General features: G+C 45.0%; 1 protein-coding gene across 3 annotated transcripts in view; it reads left to right on the forward strand.

Annotated features, from left to right (window-relative positions):
• Positions 1-22,294, forward strand: part of LOC135512442 (inositol polyphosphate-5-phosphatase A-like) — a 223,166-nt gene that overhangs the window by 145,501 nt on the left and 55,371 nt on the right. For all 3 annotated transcript variants that reach the window (XM_064934471.1, XM_064934470.1, XM_064934469.1), the window contains exons 5-9: positions 3,005-3,068; positions 4,777-4,880; positions 12,551-12,603; positions 13,486-13,605; positions 21,869-21,953. In XM_064934471.1, the coding sequence (XP_064790543.1) occupies positions 3,005-3,068; positions 4,777-4,880; positions 12,551-12,603; positions 13,486-13,605; positions 21,869-21,953 (426 nt within the window). The remainder of the gene's footprint in view (positions 1-3,004; positions 3,069-4,776; positions 4,881-12,550; positions 12,604-13,485; positions 13,606-21,868; positions 21,954-22,294) is intronic.

Genomic DNA, 22,294 nt, shown 5'->3' on the forward strand with positions numbered 1-22,294 from the left:
CAAGACCATTGATAATCTCCCTCGATCTGGGGCTCCACGCAAGATCTCACCCATGGGGTCAAAATGATCACAAGAATGGTGAGCAAAAATCGCAGAACCACACGGGGGACCTAGTGAATGACCTGCAGAGAGCTGGGACCGAAGTAACAAAGCCCACCATCAGTAACACACTACGCCGCCAGGGACTCAAATCCTGCAGTGCCAGACGTGTCCCCCTGCTTAAGCCAGTACATGTCCAGGCCCGTCTGAAGTTTGCTAGAGAGCATTTGGATGATCCAGAAGAAGATTGGGAGAATGTCATATGGTCAGATGAAACCAAAATATAACTTTTTGGAAAAAACTCAACTCGTCGTGTTTGGAGGACAAAGAATGCTGAGTTGCATCCAAAGAACACCATACCTACTGTGAAGCATGGGGGTGGAAACATCATGCTTTGGGGCTGTTTTTCTGTAAAGGGAACAGGACAACTGATCCATGTAAAGGAAAGAATGAATGGGGCCATGTATCATGAGATTTTGAGTGAAAACCTCCTTCCATCAGCAAGGGCATTGAAGATTAAATGTGGCTGGGTCTTTCAGCATGACAATGATCCCAAACACACCACCCGGGCAACAAAGGAGTGGCTTCGTAAGTAGCATTTCAAGGTCCTGGAGTGGCCTAGCCAGTCTCCAGATCTCAACCCCATAGAAAATCTTTGGAAGGAGTTGAAAGTCCGTGTTGCCCAGCAACAGCCCCAAAACATCACTGCTCTAGAGGAGATCTGCATGGGGGAATGGGCCAAAATACCAGCAACAGTGTGTGAAAACCTTGTGAAGACTTACAGAAAATGTTTGACCTCTGTCATTGCCAACGAAGGGTATATAACAGAGATCAACTTTTGTTATTGACCAAATACTTATTTTCCACCATAATTTGCAAATAAATTCATTAAAAATCCTACAATGTGATTTTCTGGATTTTTTTTCTCATTTTGTCTGTCATAGGTGAAGTGTACCTATGATGAAAATTACAGGCTTCTCTCATCTTTTTAAGTGGGAGAACTTGCACAATTGGTGGCTGACTAAATACTTTTTTGCCCCACTGTCTATGTTGACGCACGAAACAATTTAGGAACAGGGATCTTCCTCCAGGAGGGGATTGAATGTAACCAAGAAGCTTGATCTGGACATCTAGCCACAGTTAGCAAGCTAGGAAGCCAAATGCATAGCTGGACTTGTTAGCTGGATATAATTGATTTGACACATCTTTGATTTCTTATAGTTATACTTAACTTATAGGTGTAAGCAGTGGTATAGCACTATTTTTGGGGAACGGTATTCAAAATCGGACCGTCTGTGTTATGAATTACCCCAGTGTACGGTATATCGCCCGAGCCTATTTATTACTATTTATTCTGGATCGATACCAAATAAAAAATAAGCAGTGGCAACAACAAAAACAATAAAAGAAGTATCATTTTGACTTCTAGCACAGTTTCTCCCCCTCAAGTCCCCCCCCCCCTCTCTCTCACTCTGTCAGTGGCAGTTTGAGGTGAAAAATAACAAAGAAAAGCGAAGACAAATAAACGGGGCCCGTCATGGAAGTCGTCCTGCTGCTGTGGAGAAAGTTGACCTTGAGTCCACCCGCTTTTCCTCCATCCCTCACTTTTCTGTCCTTCAGAAAAAGGAGGGAGGAAGATGGAAGGAGCAGTGTGCAGCGGTGGGCCTGGGTCACCAGCCACTGTTCTCGTCAATTAAATGTGCGACAGTGTTTTCCGTTGGATGAACCTCTGTGTCAAGGAGATGGGCAGGACCTCATGTTTGTGCTTTTGACAAATCAGCCTATGTTTAATCTCAAGATGTTCCGGCGCTCATAAATAATGCAGGGCCGGCCCGGCGAGCCCCCAAACTCTCCCCCCTGCCAGAGAGGACGTCTGCTCCGCGCCTCAAAGGACAACGGCACAAAATCGGACTATCCTCTCTCTCTCTCTCCCGCTGCTGTCCGTCTTCTCCCCTCTAGGGAGACGTATGCCTCTCTCTTTCCCTCTCTCTCTGCATCTCATGCGCCCTTCCTTGTCCCACCACTACCCAGTCCACTACCTGCACATGACTTAACTGGTCTACTGCAGTATTTTGGGAGTTTCTCCCTCTCTTGCGCTCTCTCTCTCAGACACACACACTCTCGCTCTCACACGTTTGTGTTGTCATTCAGCCTCTCTCCTTCTCTCCCTAATATCTCTTTCTAACCTCTCTTTTCCTCTCTGTGCTTTGTGTGCTGCAATGTAGGAAGAGAAAGGAGGGTTGTGGGCAGCAGGAACAATGACTAAATAACCCTCAAGCAAGGGCTGAGGGCTCACTATCTCAAAGTCCCAGAGGACCAAGAGCAGTCTTTTCCTCTACTGCATGGATGTGAAGAGGACAGTAAAAAGCACGGAGAAAGCATGTCGTGGTGTAGTGGACTGTGAACTGCATCAAATCCCCTGCATTGTATTTCTTTCCCCTCAGTGAGTTTGTTTGGGTTGTCTACAGACTGGGGAAGCTTTTGTGTATTGATTGTTCTTTTCAGAAATTACGATTTGAATCCTATTGAAGTAGGTCTTTGGATGTTCCAAAGTCCATCTGAATGTGTCCTTTGATCAACTGGAATGATTTATTCTTCACATCAGGAGGCCTTGTACCAAGTGTAGGGTCTGAGGACTCTGTATTGAATGCACTGCACTGTGCTGATAGTTCCCTACATTGATAGTATACAACACACTACTTAAATTGCTTGTATATTCCATTGAGGGGATTTTCATTCGATATCTGCTGTGGGGAATAGTGGCGTGATCTGTTGCCTGGGATGGTTAGTGTTATACCTTGCTGCTCTCCACATCAAAACTCTACAAATGAATGGAGCTTCGTACTACCTGGAACCAATCTTTATTTCTATTGCGCAGTAACATTTTTGTGGTTCGTTATTTTCCAATCATCTCTGACTGAATGGTGGGGGAACAATTCTCACACCCTCTCTTTTTCTTTTCCAGGCACTAGGAAGTTGCTACTTCCTTCACGAATCATTGAAAAACATCCAGCAGTTTGATTTCAAAGGTGAGTCGCCGCGCCGTGCCCCCCTCCCCCAATGAAATCTCCACTCCTGCTCTCTCACAGTCCCCCCTCCGTATAACACCCTACACGGCCCATCACCACTTCCATCAAAACCAGTACAGTTGACATTGACTGGGGAAGATAACGTAAAGTGAGCGATAGAATGGTAATGCTTGTTAATATTAGGATTTAATTCATGAGATTTCGGGCTCCACGGTAATTGTGTACAGAGGTTATTGGACAGTTACGGCGCTCTCATCAGCCCGGGGTGTCAGAGGGCCAGGGGCCCGGCGGCCAGGCTAATTAAAAGAGGGGATATAGATGTGGAGCCACAACGTCGTTCCCATTACACCAGAGTCAGCATTAGCACCATGCACTCACCCCCAGTGAAGGACGGGGCGAGGGGGGGGCGAGAGGACACACACATGCATGTGGACATGGATACACACACGCACACACATATGCTCGCACACACCCTCACCTTCACCCGTCAAACCCCCTCGGAAAACAACATGCTTCTCTTACATGGGATTAGGATATGTCCAGAATGAGCTCATTCACACTGTACAAGATGTTACTGGACTGAATAAAAATGTTAACTTTGTAGCCTCCATCAATCGTTTCACCTGCTTCCTTGGTAAAGAACTATGCCGCATTTGCCAGCATCCATATTAATCCATTAAGCGTCTCAGAGTAGGATTGCTGATCAGGTATCCCCCTGTCCATTCATTACAATCTAGTCCTGATCCTAGATCAGCCCTGCTACTCTGAGACTCTTCATGGAAACGGTTCCAGGTGTCAAGTGACTGTGGAAGACGTTTTTAGGCTCTGACCCCAGTTCAGGTTCATGTTTTGCACTTACGCAGAGGCCATGACCCATACTCATAGGATCAGTGTCTGATCTTTGCCATGCCAAACCGTTTTGACCTCTGAGATATTTTCCGCCTTTTGAATGTTTGTAACTTCGTGTAACTGAAGGGCATAGCGCCATGTAAAACATACTCCCCTTTGATCCGAGAGGAAGACCCTTTTAGTTCTAGGAACCTTCATTAAGTTCAAGATCTCTGACACTGATCTTATGAGTGTAGGTCACGGCATCAAGCTGTTTCATGGATTGGGGGGGCCCCCCGTTTTTTAGGCCCGCGGATCAATCTCCCACAAAACTTTTTAAATTTTTTATATATATATCTCAACTTCCTGTTGTTAGAATATACAGAATACACAAGGTGCAATTTCCACAGCAAATTGCCCCAACAAAATGTAACGTAGGGCCCCCAAAAGTCTGGTGCCTGCTCTGGCTGCGTGTTTGGGTATGGATGTGGGTACACAGACCCGCGAGCCACTGCTGCCCTCATGTTGAGTTCACCCATCAAAGTTGCCCATCCCGGTGCTATTTGGATTGCCTCAACAACGGATCGTCTAAGGCCTCCGTGGAAGTACAACACGCAACCTGATCTTAGACAGGGTAGGCGTGGAGAATCTGTGCAGGAGAACCTCTATAGATACTTCCACTTACAACCAGCAGGTGGAGTAGTAGCCTGATGAAGCCCTGGATTTATGCACGCATGACGACATCTAGATCTACAAAACTGCTTAGTAGGTTAAACTACATTAGTAGGTTTAGACTGCGAATCATAGCCTCTTAAACGACTAGCTTGTCTTGTATTAATATGTCCTCTTTGGCTTTCTTTGTCTGTGTTCTTCCCCTTAGCCAAGAAATTCAAGAAGGTGGTTGGGAAAGAGATCTACTCAGACACACTAGAGAGCACACCCATGTTGGAGAAGGAGAAGTTTCCTCAGGACTACTTCCCTGAGGTGTGTATCACTTCACTGTTGCTATAGTGACTGAGTGGGACTGTCTCTCGGCCTCTACTGCATCCTGAAGTGCTGGGACTTTGATTGATATACAGTAGTGCCGTCAGTAATGTACACTACACAGAAATGTGACATGACTTCGCAATCTTAAAAAAAGAACTTATGACTTAGGCAAGGCATGGAGCTTGAGAATACATTTTGGGTGGTTGCATTTAGTCCATTTACATTTACATTTAAGTCATTTAGCAGACGCTCTTATCCAGAGCGACTTACAAATTGGTGAATTCACCTTCTGACATCCAGTCCCCATAATGCAGTAGGTATTGCAAGAACTGAAAACATATTGGTGATAGCTTATACTTAAAAAAAAAAAAAAAAAAAACATTTACTTTCTAAATTTCACAATGCACCATTTTTGGGACTTGCAACACTTTTTGCGTAGCATAGTTTTTGACATTTTTTCATATCAAAATGATTTATGTTGCATAATATTTACAAAAAATAGGTACAGTTGAAGTCGGAAGTTTACATACACTTAGGTTGGAGTCATTAAAACTAGTTTTTCAACCACTCCACAAATTTCTTGTTAACAAACTATAGTTTTGGCAAGTCGGTTAGGACATCTACTTTGTGCATGACACAAGTAATTTTCCCAACAATTGTTTACAGACACATTGAGTTATAAGTTAAATAATCTATCACAATTCAAGTGGGTCAGACGTTTACATATACTAAGTTGACTGTGCCTTTAAACAGCTTGGAAAATGCCATAAAATGTCATGGCTTTAGAAGCTTCTGATAGGCTAGTTGACATAATTTGAATCAATTGGAGGTATACTTGTGGATGTATTTCAAGGCCTACCTTCAAACTCAGTGCCTCTTTGCTTGACATCATGGGAAAATCAAAAGAAATCAGCCAACACCTCAAAAACAAATTGTAGACCTCTACAAGTCTGGTTCATCCTTGGGAACAATTTCCAAATGCCTGAAGGTACCACGTTCATATGTACAAACAATAGTACACAAGTATAAACACCATGGGACCACGAAGACCTAATACCGCTCAGGAAGGAGACGCGTTCCTAGAGGTGAACGTTCTTTGGTACGAAAAGTGCAAATCATTCCCAGAACAACAGCAAAGGACCTTGTGAAGATGCTGGAGGAAACAGAATACAAAAGTATCTATATCCACAGTTAAACGAGTCCTATATCAGCATAACCTGAAAGGCCGCTCAGCAAGGAAGAAGCCACTGCTCAAAACCCGCCATAAAAATGACTACGGTTTGCAACTGCACATGGGGACAAAGATTGTATATTTTGGAGAAATGTTCTCTGGTCTGATGAAACAAAAATAGAACTTGTTTGGCCAAAATGACCATCGTTATGTTTGGAGGAGGGGGAGACTTGGGGAGGCTTGCAAGCCAAAGAACACCATCCCAACTGTGAAGCACGGGTTGGCAGCATAATGTTGTGGGGGTGCTTTGCTGCAGGAGGGACTGGCATCATGAGGTAGGACAATTATGTGGATATATTGAAGCAACATCTCAAGACATCAGTCAGGAAGTTAAAGCTTAGTCGCAAATGGGTCTTCCAAATGGACAATGACCCCAAGCATACTTCCAAAGTTGTGGCAAAATGGCTCAAGGACAACAAAGTCAAGGTATTGGAGTGGCCATCACAAAGCCCTGACCTCAATCCTGTAGAAAGTATGTGGGCAGAACTGAGAAAGCGTATGTTCTGAGCAAGGAGGCTCAGTTCCACCAGCTCTGTCAGGAGGAATGGGCCAAAATTCACCCAACTTATTGTGGGAAGCTTGTGGAAGGCTACCCGAAACGTTTGACACAATTTAAAGGCAATGCTACCAAATACTAATTGAGTGTATGTACATTTCTGACCAACTGGGAATGTGATGAAAGAAATAAAAGCTGAAATAAATCATTCTCTCTACTATTATTCTGACATTTCGCATTCTTAAAATAAAGGTGTGATCCTACCTGACCTAAGACAGGGAATTTTTACTAGGATTAAATGTCAGGATTTGTGACAAACTGAGTTTAAATGTATATGGCTAAGGTGTATGTAATCTTCCAACTTCAACTCTTCAACAACTATATGTTTTATAAAATAAGTAAAACATGACTATTGGTACCATTACACATTTATGGCAGTGTATTTTATCTATGGAGTACTTTCCTTTACTCTTTAGCATTCTCACAAAAGACAGTTATTTCGATTTCAGAATTTTTTCTTTAGTTTACGTTCCCTCAAAAAGCTAATTTATTACAAGGCTCAGTTGAACAGTGAAAGATTGCGATGGCAGCATTGCAAAGTCTTTAATTTGGTTGCTCGCCTTGCTTTGTAATGCAGTCTGTGTCTGTCTGTTCGTTCTGTGGGTTCCTCTGCTTGGTCCACATCATAAGGTAGCGTCGCGCTGTGCTGATATAGTAATAAAGAGCGTGACCGCCCGCGTGTCATCCCCATACTCCCCGCTCATCTGTCAACCGCGCTCCACCGGCCGCCTCCTCAAATATATGCAAAGGAGATGGATACGGCCTTTCACAGACGCAGTCTCCCAATTTCTGCCTCTTTCTCACACACACACACACACTCTCTCTTTCTCTTCCACCCCACCTTGGAATTCCCCAGTTTGCCATTTTCGCAGATGATCTAAAACCAATTACGTCGATTGAGGCGTGAAGTCGTTTACAATTATGACAAGAAAGCGGTGTTCGGTGAGTTACGAAGACGAGTGGCAAAACCAAACAACAACGGGAGCAGCGCTAAAAGCGAGCGCATGGAAGAGAAAAGTTTGCTCCCTGATTTATTCCTCTTTATTTCTCTTTATTCCTCTTTCGCGGCTGGGTTATGAATCTTGGATGATGCTTCCGAGAGCAGCACTCCAGATAATGTTAGCCCATTTAAAAAGAGCAGATTTGTGTAGTCTATCAGGGCTGACTATTTTTTTCTTGCCCCCCCCCCCCGCCCAGCTAGTGAGAAATTGGTTGTTATCATAGATCACAAATACTGCTCAAACCTCTTATGAAAGATGAATTAATTTCACTAATGGTTTAATGCAGAGATCTCATGAGGAAGTCAGGCGCGCGATAACCCCTGCCTCGTCCCCGCTTCTTCCATGGTGATTTATGCTGTCTTTTAGTAGATGAAACCGCCTGGATTTGCCATCCATCTACAGCCTTAAGGAATCCTATTAACATGGGATCTGGGACAAGAAGGACCGCCACAGGCCCCGCAATGTGGTCCCAACTGGGTTCTGCAGGGTACCGCTCTGGGTCTGAGTGTTGTGGAACCAAATCCTAAGACATGCATACACACATGGACTGTGATAAACAAGAAAAAAGGCCTCGCCAGGAGCTTAGAATATGTGCGTTACAAAGAGCATGGGTTAAGACACGTTATTTTCCATTGGAATCTATGATTTACATTAAAAAATATATTTATTTTTTTACATCCCATAAAGGTGATGCAGTAGAATGTAGCAGCAGACAGTTTAGGCGGCTCGTCGGGCTCTCCACTTGAGCGTTACCTTTACAGTCCACCAATAATAAACTGTCACTCTTAGATGGCCTGCTGACATCATGGTGGGAGGGGCTTGGTCGGTACAGTCCTTGTTTGAGTGGCAGCGCTGGTTAAATACCAGCAATGCAACCGAGACAAAATGACAATTCCTGGCTTCTCTTAGATTTGAGTGCACTTGGGATGGTCGGTGTGGGTGGGTGTGTCGGACCTTGTGTCACACACATACCCTCCCTTGCTGTCCCATGTAGACCTCCATGTCCCCAATTGAGGTGAACAGGACCCTACTGTGACCCCAAGTCCCTTAGGTTGAGTCTGCTGAAATGACAACTTCTCCCTCCCTGTATGCAAAACACACTGCCTTCATACTCCCCAGACTGTGAGTTATGGCTTCAAGTGGAGGAGAAAGGAGAGGGGGGGACATTCAATGAAAAGCTGAATAAGAAGGAACTGGACAAAATAACAGGCACATTTCTTTTGAAAAATTGACGTGATGGATTTGGCAAGCTGTCATTTCTTGTTGTTTCGTCAAACCTTTCAACTTGCCTAAGTATATATGTATGTATGTATGTATGTATGTATGTATGTATGTATGTATGCATGTATGTACAGTGGGGCAAAAAAAGTATTTAGCCAGCCACCAATTGTGCAAGTTCTCCCACTTAAAAAGATGAGAGGCCTGTAATTGTCATCATAGGTACACTTCAACTATGACAGACAAAATAAGAAAAAACATTGTAGCATTTTTAATGAATTTATTTGCAAATTATGGTGGAAAATAAGTATTTGGTAAATAACAAAAGTTTACCAGCAACAGTGTGTGAAAACCTTGTGAAGACTTACAGAAAACGTTTGACCTCTGTCATTGTCAACAAAGGGTATATAACAAAGTAGTGAGAAACTTTTGTTATTTACCAAATACTTATTTTCCACCATAATTTGCAAATAAATTCATAAAAAATCCTACAATGTTTTTTCTTATTTTGTCTGTCATAGTTGAAGTGTACCTATGATGAAAATTACAGGCCTCTCTCATCTTTTTAAGTGGGAGAACTTGCACAATTGGTGGCTGACTAAATACTTTTTTGCCCCACTGTATATATTTTTTTGTTTGGTGCAGTAATGCATGCTTCCCCCCCAAAAATGCCATCATAAGGATTTGTCATTTGCTTATACAAATAAAGTACACGACCGAGACCTTAAGGTCCCCTTCCCATTGGACGGAAGTGATCATTGTCCATATAAGCTATTTCTTGTTCTCTACCACACATCTGCTCATTAAAGCATTGGTTGTGGACTACAGTCAGACACCCTTTTGGTACCCGTTTGTAAACTCTTATATTATGGTTATGTGGCAGCCATGGAATTCCAATTTTTAAATGGGAAAGTCGTATTGTTTCTGTCCGTGGTCCAGAGACAATCCAAGACTTAGCTGCTAGGATCCATTTTGAGAGAAATAGGTGGGCTAGAGAATCCAGCAATATTTGTCACCTGTTATGTACCCCCCCCCCCCCCCCCTCGGTCTACACTGTCTCTATAAAGGACTTGTCCTTCCCTTCACCCTCTACACAGCACTGGTTTGGAACATTTTAATCAGAGACCCCCCTCAATCCCACCACACACACACACATACACACTCACAGTCTTGTTTTACTAACACAATTGATTCCCATACAAGATGTCCCTTACCTTTAACCGCTAAACCTAAATCTAACACTAATTCTAACCCGAAAAAGCTTTTTTCCTTGTGGGGACTGGCAAAATGTCCCCAGTTGGTCAGATTATTTTTCCCATTTACATCTCTCTTATCTTTCCAGTCCTGTAAAACCCACCCTAGTCCTAAAGACCCCTCTTTCTTATTTGATGGGATCCCTGTCTGAGTGGGGATTCGGGGGGGGGGTCTCAGCTGAAATATAGGAGAGGTCAACAAATACATTTAAAAAAGGACTGGGGAGATGGGAGTGTGTGTGTGCCACCGTGACACGCGTGACATTTGTTAGTGGAACTGAAAACTTCCAATGGACACAAGTGGGGAGTTTAGGACTGGGGAGATGGGAGTGTGTGTGTGCCACCGTGACACGCGTGACATTTGTTAGTGGAACTGAAAACTTCCAATGGACACAAGTGGGGAGTTTATGGTGCCGCTTCCTGTCATGGGGAATCCATTTGATGGCCCCATAGCCCGCTCTCCACTACTCGCCTCTCCGTCCCGTGTCGGCTGGGCGCCTGGCTGTCATGGGGAATCCATTTGATGGCCCCATAGCCCGCTCTCCACTACTCGCCTCTCCGTCCCGTGTCGGCTGGGCGCCTGGCTGTCATGGCTGACCCCCACTCTACAGCCGTTCATCACTGTCACAGTCTGGGGACCCCATCACTGGCCATGGAAGGTCAGCCTCAATCCTTCACCCTCAGCCTGTGTCACCCCCCCAGCTTTTCAACTTGTCTTACCTAGAGTAATAGGGCATGTACATTTTAATCACTAGGACCCAGGTGTTTTCCTGGCCCTGTAACACATACTGTAGTCATTTAGGCAGACATTACACTCTTGTATTTGATTGGGTACATGGTAGTTGGTTGTCACTCTGTCTGTGAATTTCCCAGGCCCGTGTGACAACACTGTGTGTTGATGAATGGAGGGGTGTGTGTGCGTGTGTGCGTGGTGCCATAGCCAAACAAGGCGACAAGGGTCAATCAGTCATAGGAGGAGGAAACGGGGCAATCTGAGGTTGCACGACAGGAAGTGATGGATTTAAATGTTATGATTGTAGTTAATGGCTCTTTAAATTACATTTTAGATGAAATGTATTTCGCGCTGCATTAAGAGTGCAGGTTTGGAACCCATCCTCTCCTTGCCTCCACACTCCCCCCCCCTGTCATCCTCTTCCTCCTCTTCCACATCCTCTCTTTATTAAAGCCATTACAATGCTGTCACATATATCACACATCACATATATACAGTGAACATGAATCTCCCTCAGGAAGTCGGGTTAATATGATGCATAAAAACCTCTTCTTACCACCTAAATGTCACAATGTGATTACTGAATCAATATCCTTGAAACATCTGTGTTTGTTTTGTTGAAGGAAGAAGTACTTCCTCGTGTATTTTATTTTCGACGACAACATCGTGTAAACTATTCGTCATATTTATTTGTCTTTTAAAATGATCACAAAATACTTGAGTGTAATCCGTTCTTGGAAAAACGATTTAGATTTACCTCAAACACACACAATATTGGACAGTGGGGTATAATTGGGCCCATACATTCTGCCATGCGGTATAGATTAATTCAAGTATGCTAATGTAATTCAATTTGATACAGTTAATCTTGTACTAATGCAGATTGAAGGATGTGAGATGCAATCAAATACCTCTCAGGCCTTTAAAATTGCATCTAAGTTTTTAAATAAAATGAGTCAATTTGTAATTATGTGACCTGGGCCATAATTAGTTTATTCATCACCACGGTTAACTCCCCATTAGGATGCTCAGAAAGCCCCTGGAATATTTATTTATTTATGCGTTCAAAATTAGGCCGGTTGCAGCGTCAATTTTTCTCTCGTTCAATAACGAGCTTCATGGTAAATCATATGCTGTGTGAGAGCTGGGACTCCTGACCGAGTAATTCCCTCAGTTAGTAGCACTATGGGGTGAGGCTATAGGAGGTTGACCAGGTGGCTTTAGGTCAGGCCACTAGAACACTTTGGAAGTCATACTGTTTTCCCATTGTCATGACAGTGCTGGTCCTCTGGAGCTCAGTTGGTAGAGCATGGTACTTGCAATCACGGTATAGTGGGCTAAATTCCCGTGACCACCCATACATAAACAATGTATGCACGCATGACTGTAAGTCGCTTAGGATCAAAGTGTCTGCTAAATGGCTTATGTTCTCTATTATGAGGCTCAGGTTAGACAAATATTTAAATACAGGGAAAATTGATATGCTGTATAGTAATGATTAGAATCATACTGAAATGGAGAAAAAAAACTCTCAGAAGAGAGTTTGTCTTTGCGTTTGTATAGCCCACACTGGCTATGTATGCCAGTTGAGATTGTTGGTGCACTGCAGTAAGTTTCAATTCCATGCTATCAATGCTAACGTTCAGTCTGCATGTGTATCCTCCCTATGTTGCAGTGCAAGTGGTCCAGAAAAGGCTTTATCAGGACTCGATGGGCTCTGGCTGACTGGTGAGTTTCTAGCACATCTCATGTTACATCTCACGCTACACTTAGGATCAAATTGAATATGAGCTTTTCATCCAGGTGCATTTCAGCGTCACGTCCAACTGTGACTACCTGTAAAGCCTAGCAGTATCACTCGCAGTACCTGTCCCTTTGGCTTTACCCCTCTATCCATAGGGTATATCCCATGGGGCTTTGCAGGTCCGTTCTTCATAGACAGAGGAGAGGTAGAGTCAGTCTTCCCTAGAGAGAGAGAGACTTTACTTCGCTCCCTCTCCCAACCGACAGCGAGCCAGGAACGGGCCAGGATTGGATTAGGCATAATCGTGTTAGTCAGCAGTTGCATATGACAGATGACAGAAAACATTACATACAATTGAACCTGTACGAGATGAATACAAACGTTTGGGCAGGGCGGGCGCAGGGGGGGGGTCGTAATCTAATAGAAGGATGACGTGAGAACAAAAGGGCTGAAACCGTAACATTCTAAATGAGGCAGGCATGACTCGAGACAGGCACTTGGAGGAAGAGACAGAGAGAGAGGGACAGGGATGACCGAGAGGGACACGGGTGAGGGGGACATTTTGCGTATTTATTTAGAAGTTTGTCAACAGCATAAGCGTCTTGAGGTGAGACGTTCTGAGAAAAACAGTTACAGAGATTGATATAGTAGATCGATGAGACGGGCTTAGCAACAGTAGCACTACCAGGAGGGAAATGGACATGTCAGTCTGCCTGTAGTGCAGCGAGACAAATTCATCTCACTGCTCCATTCACACAACCATACCCGTGGTCCACAGGCCAAGAGGTCAGTCATGTAGTTCAGGTGTCTCAAACTGAAATTACCTGGGGTCCAACTAACATACGTCTCTCTCTGTCCCCTCCCAGTGCTTTTGACCTGGTCAACATCCACTTGTTCCACGATGCCTCCAACATACTGGCTTGGGAGAAGAGCCCCTCAGTCTACTCCGGGACGAGACAGAAGGCCCTGGGCTTCGTCTTAGATAGGTAACTGGCACGCTCCTCCTTATTCTTGCCATCTCATCTCTGTAACTATTTTCTCTGTCCCTTCTCCATCTAGCCTCTCGCCGTTATTTCCATCTCTCCACCCACTCCTCTTTCCACATCTCATCTCCCTATATTCTCTCCACCTAAATCAAATCAAATGTATTTATATAGCCCTTCGTACATCAGCTGATATCTCAAAGTGCTGTACAGAAACCCAGCCTAAAACCCCAAACAGCAAGCAATGCAGGTGTAGAAGCACGGTGGCTAGGAAAAACTCCCTAGAAAGGCCGAAACCTAGAGAAGAACCAGGCTATGTGGGGTGGCCAGTCCTCTTCTGGCTGTGCCGGGTGGAGATTATAACAGAACATGGCCAAGATGTTCAAATGTTCATAAATGACCAGCATGGTCAAATAATAATAATCACAGGCAGAACTGTTGAAACTGGAGCAGCAGCACGGCCAGGTGGACTGGGGACAGCAAGGAGTCATCATGTCATGTAGACCTGAGGCATCGTCCTAGGGCTCAGGTCCTCCGAGAAAGAAAGAGAGAAAGAGAGAATTAGAGAGAGCATACTTAAATTCACATAGGACACCGGATAGGACAGGAGAAGTACTCCAGATATAACAAACTGACCCTAGCCCCCCGACACATAAACTACTGCAACATAAATACTGGAGGCTGAGACAGGAGGGGTCAGGAGACACTGTGGCCCCATCCGATGACACCCCCGGACAGGACCAAACAGGAAGGATATAACCTATAACCTCTCCACCTATTCTCTTAATCTTTCCTCTCAGTATCCTCTCCATCTCTGCGTTCACCAGTCTCTCCATATCGCCTCTCACCGTCCTCTCCTCCTTTCCATTCGACCCCGAGCAACACGCTCACCTCTCTACCAGCAGCGAATCCTTCGTCCTGCACCCAAAGACCCCTCTAAGAAAACATGAGAGCCGTTCCCGCTAATGTGATTTATGTGACGTCCATTGACAGTGGAGAGGGATGATGTAGTGTTCTAGTGGCCCTGTGCTCTTTACCTGGTCATGCTAACACCAAATAAAAGCTACGTGGCAGCCCTGCATTACGTGACCCCCCCACCCCACCATTTGAAATGGAGTCTGAATGCACAGCATCTTTCATCTCCTTCCACTTTGAATAACTGCATGCATATGGCCGCCATGTATTATGAAGGGTTTTGGCACCTCGTGAATTAGCGTTTTATGTAGTGTTTTATGTATTTCCAAGATAATAATTTTCCCCCTCCTTCATGCTTTCGTTTTGATGAAAGAATGCTTTGCGTTTAATGGACAGGGAAGTGGGGGGTGTTTTGGGAAAATGGTTAGCTTTAAAAATATATATATAAAGCACAGGGAGCACATTCCTGACACATTCACTGCTCACACACATAAATGGCTTCGGGCTTATTCAGATTGAAGAGAGTTGCAGCAGAAGCACCGCGACGAGACTTCAACTGACATAATAGCAACGGACTGCCATGTGCCGAGAGAGAATTTGTGGGCTTGGCAACAGACATTCTTGCACTGCAGCTTAAATATCCGAGTCACATTAGCCTATAGTACATCCACTAGCCAGTAATCGTGCTTACAAAAAACGGTTCAACCATGCAAGGAACTTTTCGTCTTAATCATATTACACTATATATATATATAAATATCAACCATAATTTACCTGGATTTACGGGCATAATGAAGTAACTTGAAAATAGGGTTTTGACCGTATTTTCTACGCTTTCGTCATGTTCTTGAAGTTGATTTATTTGTAAAAGTCGCCTCATAAATACGGCTAAATGGCGCGTTTTCTGGTGGAGAGTGAATAGCACTGGGCTGGTGAGTGGCAGTTTCCACGCTCCCCTCCCTAAGTCCCCTTGTGCTCAGAAGGTATCCTTCACTGTTAATTCCTGGGACATATCATTAAAAGGTGACAATGGCAGGGGATTTCTGCCCTTTTTCGAGAGGTGGGAGGAGTAACCTAAGGGGTATGGGAGGTGTAGGCCTATGTTCTGACTAGGCTGGTATCCCATGCAGGGGGTGAAGGGGGGCATCGCGCCTCAATCGCTCACTTTGGGGAAACACTTGGGCACAGATCCGGCCTGCCTGAGAGTGAAAAAGCTGGCTGGGCCGGGGCGGGGGGCGGGGGGGGGGGACAAAAGACCCTGGGCTCTGTTAGGGGCAGTGCATAATGGGCTGCTCCTTTCACAGGAGCTGCTAACCTTTTGGCAGCCACCAGCGAACTCCATTCTCCTCCGCCGATCGGGGAGGACAATGTGCCCAGGCCGGCTTTGAATGAAGCGCTACCTCCAACAGTGTTCCCATTCAGCGGCCGGTTGGGAACCGTCATTTTGGCCATTGTCCTAACTCTGACTCCTACCCCAGAAAGAGAGCAGGAAAAGGGAGAGGGTGAATATCTATAGCCAAAGCCTCCTCTCTCCCCCTTCTCTCTCTTTCTGAGCTCTAATCTCTCATTGTGGGGAGGGGGTAAGGAGGGGAAGTGGACACCACCAGCTGAGATCCAGAGGGGCTGCTGGTGCAGGAGCCTGGTCAGTGAGACAGTCTCGGGAGTGAGCTCCGTGGCTGGGCCCAACCTCAGCCCCTTCCCTTATCTTGCACCCTGGCTAATAATGCAGCTTACGGCCCTTTGAGAACACATCTGATAAGCCCCTTCCTCTGTGGCCCTTTTAACTGCTAAGCAGTGTTTATTTCCAAAGCGCTTCAAGGCCTCCGGGGAACAATACTGAGAAGGAACAGCGTTTAGCCAGCCAAACCTCTCCATTGAGTCACATCAAAAAAGCACTTCTCCGGTCTCTGGCTGATGTGTGGCCGGCAGCTTCATGAGAGAAGGGAAAGTCCTGTTTGAAATGTATACCCTCCTTGCCTGTTTTTCTTCCCCTATGCCTTCCCCTCACTGAGATGTGATCCTCAAACGGCATCGAAAGTTATTAACCCTTTATATTAAAATTTCCCTTGATGCCATTGCTTCATAATATAAGACATTTGTTTTTGAGGAGCGCGGGAATATACAAAAATGATGCTATGTTCTTAATATCGGAAATATACATTTGATTTATGATCCTGAAATTGGTTTGGGAATTGTGTTTTTGATAACAACCACTGCATTAGAACATTTTATCTGTAGATATTAATGCTTCCTTATGAGACTCGTTACAGACCCTTTTTCCTGTAAGGAAGCATTGATATATATGACTCTGTATCTAGTAAAATGCCCTCTAGTTTGCTTAGTTCCGCCAAGGACTGGTGATGTAAGGAGGATGCCGAGTCTGTGCTAATTCAGAATTCAGGGCTCTGGCCAAGAGGATGGGAAAGCAGGCAGCCAAGAACCATGTGAAATGATAGCTATGAGATCAAATCAACACCATTTTTTTCTTTAGCTACAAATCTTTTGTTTATTGGAGTTGTGTTCCTTTTTATTCTCTCCCTTTGAGTGGCTGGTCCGGTTCAGGAGAGAACAGTTTTACATTACAACCGTGAAATCTCGGTGTAAAGACCCCCTTTGTCCCCCGCCGTTATTTTCACACAAATATAGTCCATTGTTACACAGCTGAAGTTAATTTGATCAACATTGGAGACATTTAACTGTTTTGTTCGCTGAAAAGGCTCGTTTCATGCTCATTTTCGAAGGCATTGAAAAGCAATGATTGGCAAAAAAAAAAAAATGATGTTGCCGTTAACAATTCGGGGCAATTAGTTTCCCAGGGGGAAGCAGTGGGCCGTACTGGCCACCATACAGCAATTCTTTGTCATTTTATGGACGGTCATCAGTCAACTGTCAGAGCATCTCAAAGAGCCCTCCAATCTAAACGTTTCCTTTAAGGCTTTTCCCAGAACAACAGGCTGAAAGAGAAGAGAAAGGAGAGCCTGTTTCCAGGCAATAGACATGTTCAGCTGGAAGAAGGACTGAAGAATTGCAGAGAGATCCTCAATAAAAGCCGGATACATTGATTAGACAGGGTAGTAGTAGTAGTGTGGTGCGCGTACGTGTTTATACAAAATGTATAACTTAGTGTTTTAGTGGAGGTGTGGTGAATAATGCGATAGTAGAATAGTTTTTTTTTTTTTAAGAGCATCGGATTGACTCAATGTGTGTGCTTATGCTTATTTGGGTTTGCATGCAAGCTCCTGCTATGACCTATGTGTTTGTGTGGCACAGGGAATGCTGTGGTTGCTGACTTATGTCATTCAGTAGGAGGGTTGAAACATTTCAGGAACTTTCGATACGTCTTTCCCAAATCCCAGTTGGCTGATTATCTAAATCAGGAGGGAATAAGCAGGAACCAGAATTTTTTTTGAAGGAATTTTGCAACACAATTCATTAGAGGCTGAAGGGGAGCATAGGCTTTAGGTGGCTAGTTGTGTTTAGGGGCTAGTGGACAGTGCTAGCTCAGCTAGGGACCAAATACAGTATAGCCCTTCATGGGGGTAGTGGTGTGCAGAGGGGTGTCAGTGCGTGACTGTGAACTGCCTCCTCACCCTGGGAGGCCTGGGGGCAGCAGGGGTTAGACCCCCCCCCCCCAGTCAGTCTCTACTGTGTAGAATCAGTTCATTAGCAAGTAGCCACCATTCACTCTTAGCTCTGCAGCCATGGGGATTGAAGAACCGGAAATGAGTATAATGTACTGTATATTGTCTACAACCGTTTTACCTAGTTATGTATCTGCGGAATAGAGATCTGCCGAAATGTCGATATGATGGGTTCACAGGCTGTAAGATGTGGCTCCCATGCATGTTGGATTTGGCAGATGGGAGTTACTGCTGAGAAGAGGTTGGACCGGCTTGCATCGCCACCTATACCAGTCCACCCAACACCACCAGATCCAGTGGCTGACATCCTTCCTCCCTGGGTTTGTTTGTGTCCCTATTTGAAATGCTGTGGGATTTGACCAGTCGTTGGGTTTGACGTTGTTGGGTTGGTTTATCCTCTAACCTCTGTGTGACCGCGACACCCCACAACCACCCTTTTGGCATGACTCAACTGGGAGAGCTGGGTAGGTTGGGAGAAGGGGGTTCTGGGTGGGATGGGCGCTGGTAGCGGGTGGCCAACCCTGGGTGTCACAGGTCACATCAGGGTTCCTCCCCTGGCCCATTGAGCCAGACGTCAAGAAGCACATTCTTCACGATGTTAACATTCTCATAAAATTCTCAAAATCACACTCCCAATGGATGACTCTGCATTGGCTTTTGTAGTGTGACGCTGAGTTGAATTTGAATGAAGCATTCATTTTTGATAGGCTAACGTAACGTTACTTGATGAAGGCGTGTTAGCGTTAGCTAGCAGTAACTGCTTTTGTCTTGAAGCTAAAATGTAATGAGAGTACGGAAGAGAAAATAAACCATTTAATTGTCTGCACACGTTTGTGAATTGTTGAATATTGCAAGAGTGTAATAGGGTTAAGACGAAAAGTTCCTTGCATGGTTGAACTGTTTTTTGTAAGCACAATTACTGGCTAGTGGATGTACTATAGGCTAATGTGACTGGGATATTTAAGCTGCAGTGCAAGAATGTCTGTTGCCAAGCCCACAAATTCTCTCTCGGCACATGGCAGTCCGTTGCTAATGTAAACTGAAAAGTTTATGTTCATATTATGTCAGTTGAAGTCTCGTCGCGGTGCTTCTGCTGCAACTCTCTTCAATCTGAATAAGCCCGAAGCCATTTATGTGTGTGAGCAGTGAATGTGTCAGGAATGTGCTCCCTGTGCTTTGTGCGGCTGCGGTAGGGGGCCTGGGAGCAGAGTTGGGGGGCCATGTTATAAATTAGCGGCTGACCCTGTCTTTGTGTGGCCCCAGGAAGGCCTGACTGATAGCCCCCCTCAGTGAGAACGGCCCCTGTAAAGAGCCTCTTTCAGAGGTGTCACCGTGCGATGAATTGGCCAGGGGGGAAGCATGTTTATAGACTGTGTAAAGAAGTGCGTCTTTGTGTGGAAATATCGCTGACACTGTTACAGTTTGCTTGAATGAACTGTGATGACGCGACTAATGGGGCCCTCGCTGGGGGGCCTGCAGGGGGCCCTCAGGACCCCCCACCACCGCCCCATTCACAACCAGTCCGCTGTGGCTAATGTCAATTCTTAGGGACGCCATAAAGGCCAAGCAAAAGTCAACTTTCACACCAGCGGGTCACCACAAGTGCTTTAGGAAATGACAATGTAAACAGAGCGTTACCTTCTGACCTGCGGCTGATACCTTAGCCCTACAGACAGAACATCCAGGGCTACGGCATTAGACATGGCTATTAGAGGGATGAAGCTGGGAACAGGCTCGGCCCAGCACTGGGCCCTGGGGAAACACACACGCTCTCCGGGGAGAGTGGCATGGTCTGAATCGTCCCTTTGTTTTCTCTCTTGTCCCTTTCGCCTCTCCTCGCTCTCTCTGCTCTCTCCCTCCACACTCACTCTCTCCTCTATTTTAGCCCCCCCGTCTCCTCCTTTTTTCACTCTCTGTTCTCCCTATCTCTGCTCTATGCAAATGTGCTTTATTCGCTTTTTGGAGTGAGCGCATTTCTTTTTTTTAAAGAATAAAGCCACCTTAAAGCTGTCAATCTACAAATGTTCATAATGTTTCATGTCGGCAAGCCTCCGTTGTACAAGTTACATGCTCAGCATACACAGATAATATCCTTATTTGAAAAGGCAATACCATTATTTGAATACTCTTCTCATCCTAATCATCACTATAACCTTGAACTTTTATTAGGCCTATATTTATTTTTACAGAGAACTTGGTCCATTTAACCCTGGGACACTGTGAGTCGTGGGTTTGCAAACACATCGATTTAAGGGATGCGAGGAATGTGTTGAAGTGGCCGTTCCATTGGCCACTTGCACATTTACATTTGAGTCATTTAGCAGATGCTCTCATCCAGAATGACTTACATGAGCAATTAGGGTTAAGTGCCTTGCTCAAGGGCACATTGGCAGATTTTTTTCACCTAGTCTGCTCTGGGATTTGAACCAGTGACCTTTTCGGTTGCTGGCCCAACACTCTTCTCCGCTAGGCTACCTGCCGCCAGGCTGCAGCAAGTGTGAACTGTCCTTGTATTTGAATAGAGTGCTCTTCCAGTCCCCATGGCTGGGGAAGGTCAGTGATGACATCACCCAGTCTGTGTGTTACCCCCATCCCGACCCCGAGCACCCATGACTGGTAGTCTGAGGTGCAGGTGTCCGCCAGTCTCCCCACAACAAGCGACCCCACCCTCCCCTCCTCCTTAAAGAAACACTGGCTGGGCTGTGGTGATTCTTTACGACACAGGTCCAGGAATGGACCCACCACAGAGTGCCTTCTCTTTTTATGGCCTCATAAATATATTGTTATCAGGGGGCCGGGAGAGAGTCCGCCCTCCGCCCGGCGATTTATCCCCACCCGCGATTAGCAAAGCGCTAGCATTCGGAATCATTAATTACACAAGTAGGCTAGCAGCGCTAACTCTGTCGTCTTAATTTCTTATCTCTCCCCTGTAAGAGGGAGCCTCTTTTTAAGTCAATGATTAGGTATAGGAAGTTAATTATACGTCGCTTAGGTGCGTTTTAAATGCGCTCAGATGCCAGTGCTGCTGTAGATCTGGAAGCATTCCATGTACCTGGTTCCTGGACTCCATGAATCCTCCCAACCTCACACAGTTCTATATATTGGATTGAATTAGATACTGTGGGTGATTTCTCTCTCTGTTACTGTTCAATGATCATGTCCCTATATTTATTTCACTTTTTATTCCATGGCTAGATGGTCAATACATCAACACATACTAGATAGTATTCAAGTGTGGATATTGGGACAGAGTTCATGACTGCTTACCTTCCATGCAAAGTATAGCAGCTTCCCATAGAATGGAGATCATACTGTCCACACAGACTCAATCTAATTTGCTCATACACGATTTGGAACAGCATGCTCAAGTCAGCTCAGTCACATTACTAGAACATCATTTGAAACTTGCACAGCTAATTTCACTTTATACTAGAGGTGAACAATATTTAAGGCCCCGATTTTACTCAAGCCAATTCATGTTAACTGCTTTTTGGGGGATTTTGTCATGTTGAATATTATTCTCCACAGGGGTGAAACACTTCTGACTAATGTGTTTGTGCCACCAGGTGGTGCTGTGCACCTCGTAAATTAAATTAAATGCCCTAAGGCAACCAACCACCAAGGCCCACCTGAGAGGCCCATCAACAGTATAGGCCTACTCCACTTGAAGCAATTCACTGTTGATGGCAAATTGTTTTCATGTTTTTCAGGATCACTGACCAGAGGTTTGAAAAGGTGCCATATTTTGTCTTCGGAGACTTCAACTTCAGGTTGGATACAAGGCAGGTTGTAGAGGTAAGCACTGATGCATGTATTGCAAGCATATCAGTTACAGAGTCTACAATGCTGTGTGTGTGTGTGTGTGTGTGTGTGTGTGTGTGTGTGGTTCATGAACATAGTTTGCCAGGGTTTACAGGGGACACCAAACACCAGCCCCTCACAGTTATGGCTCATTATCACCCCTCTACTGTGGCTGGCCCAGCTGTGTTTGCCAACCAACCCTCCAAGTGCATTGTTAGGTTCCCCTCTCTATCTCTTCCTCCCTCTCTCCCTCCCCTTCTCTTGGTGCAAATAAGGCTACATTGGAGAGTCAGTGTAGAGTAGTCATTCAGCAATCCTCATCAGGAGATAGGGGA

The sequence above is a fragment of the Oncorhynchus masou genome, chromosome 24, assembly GCF_036934945.1.
Source record: "Oncorhynchus masou masou isolate Uvic2021 chromosome 24, UVic_Omas_1.1, whole genome shotgun sequence".
Taxonomy (NCBI): Eukaryota; Metazoa; Chordata; class Actinopteri; order Salmoniformes; family Salmonidae; genus Oncorhynchus; species Oncorhynchus masou.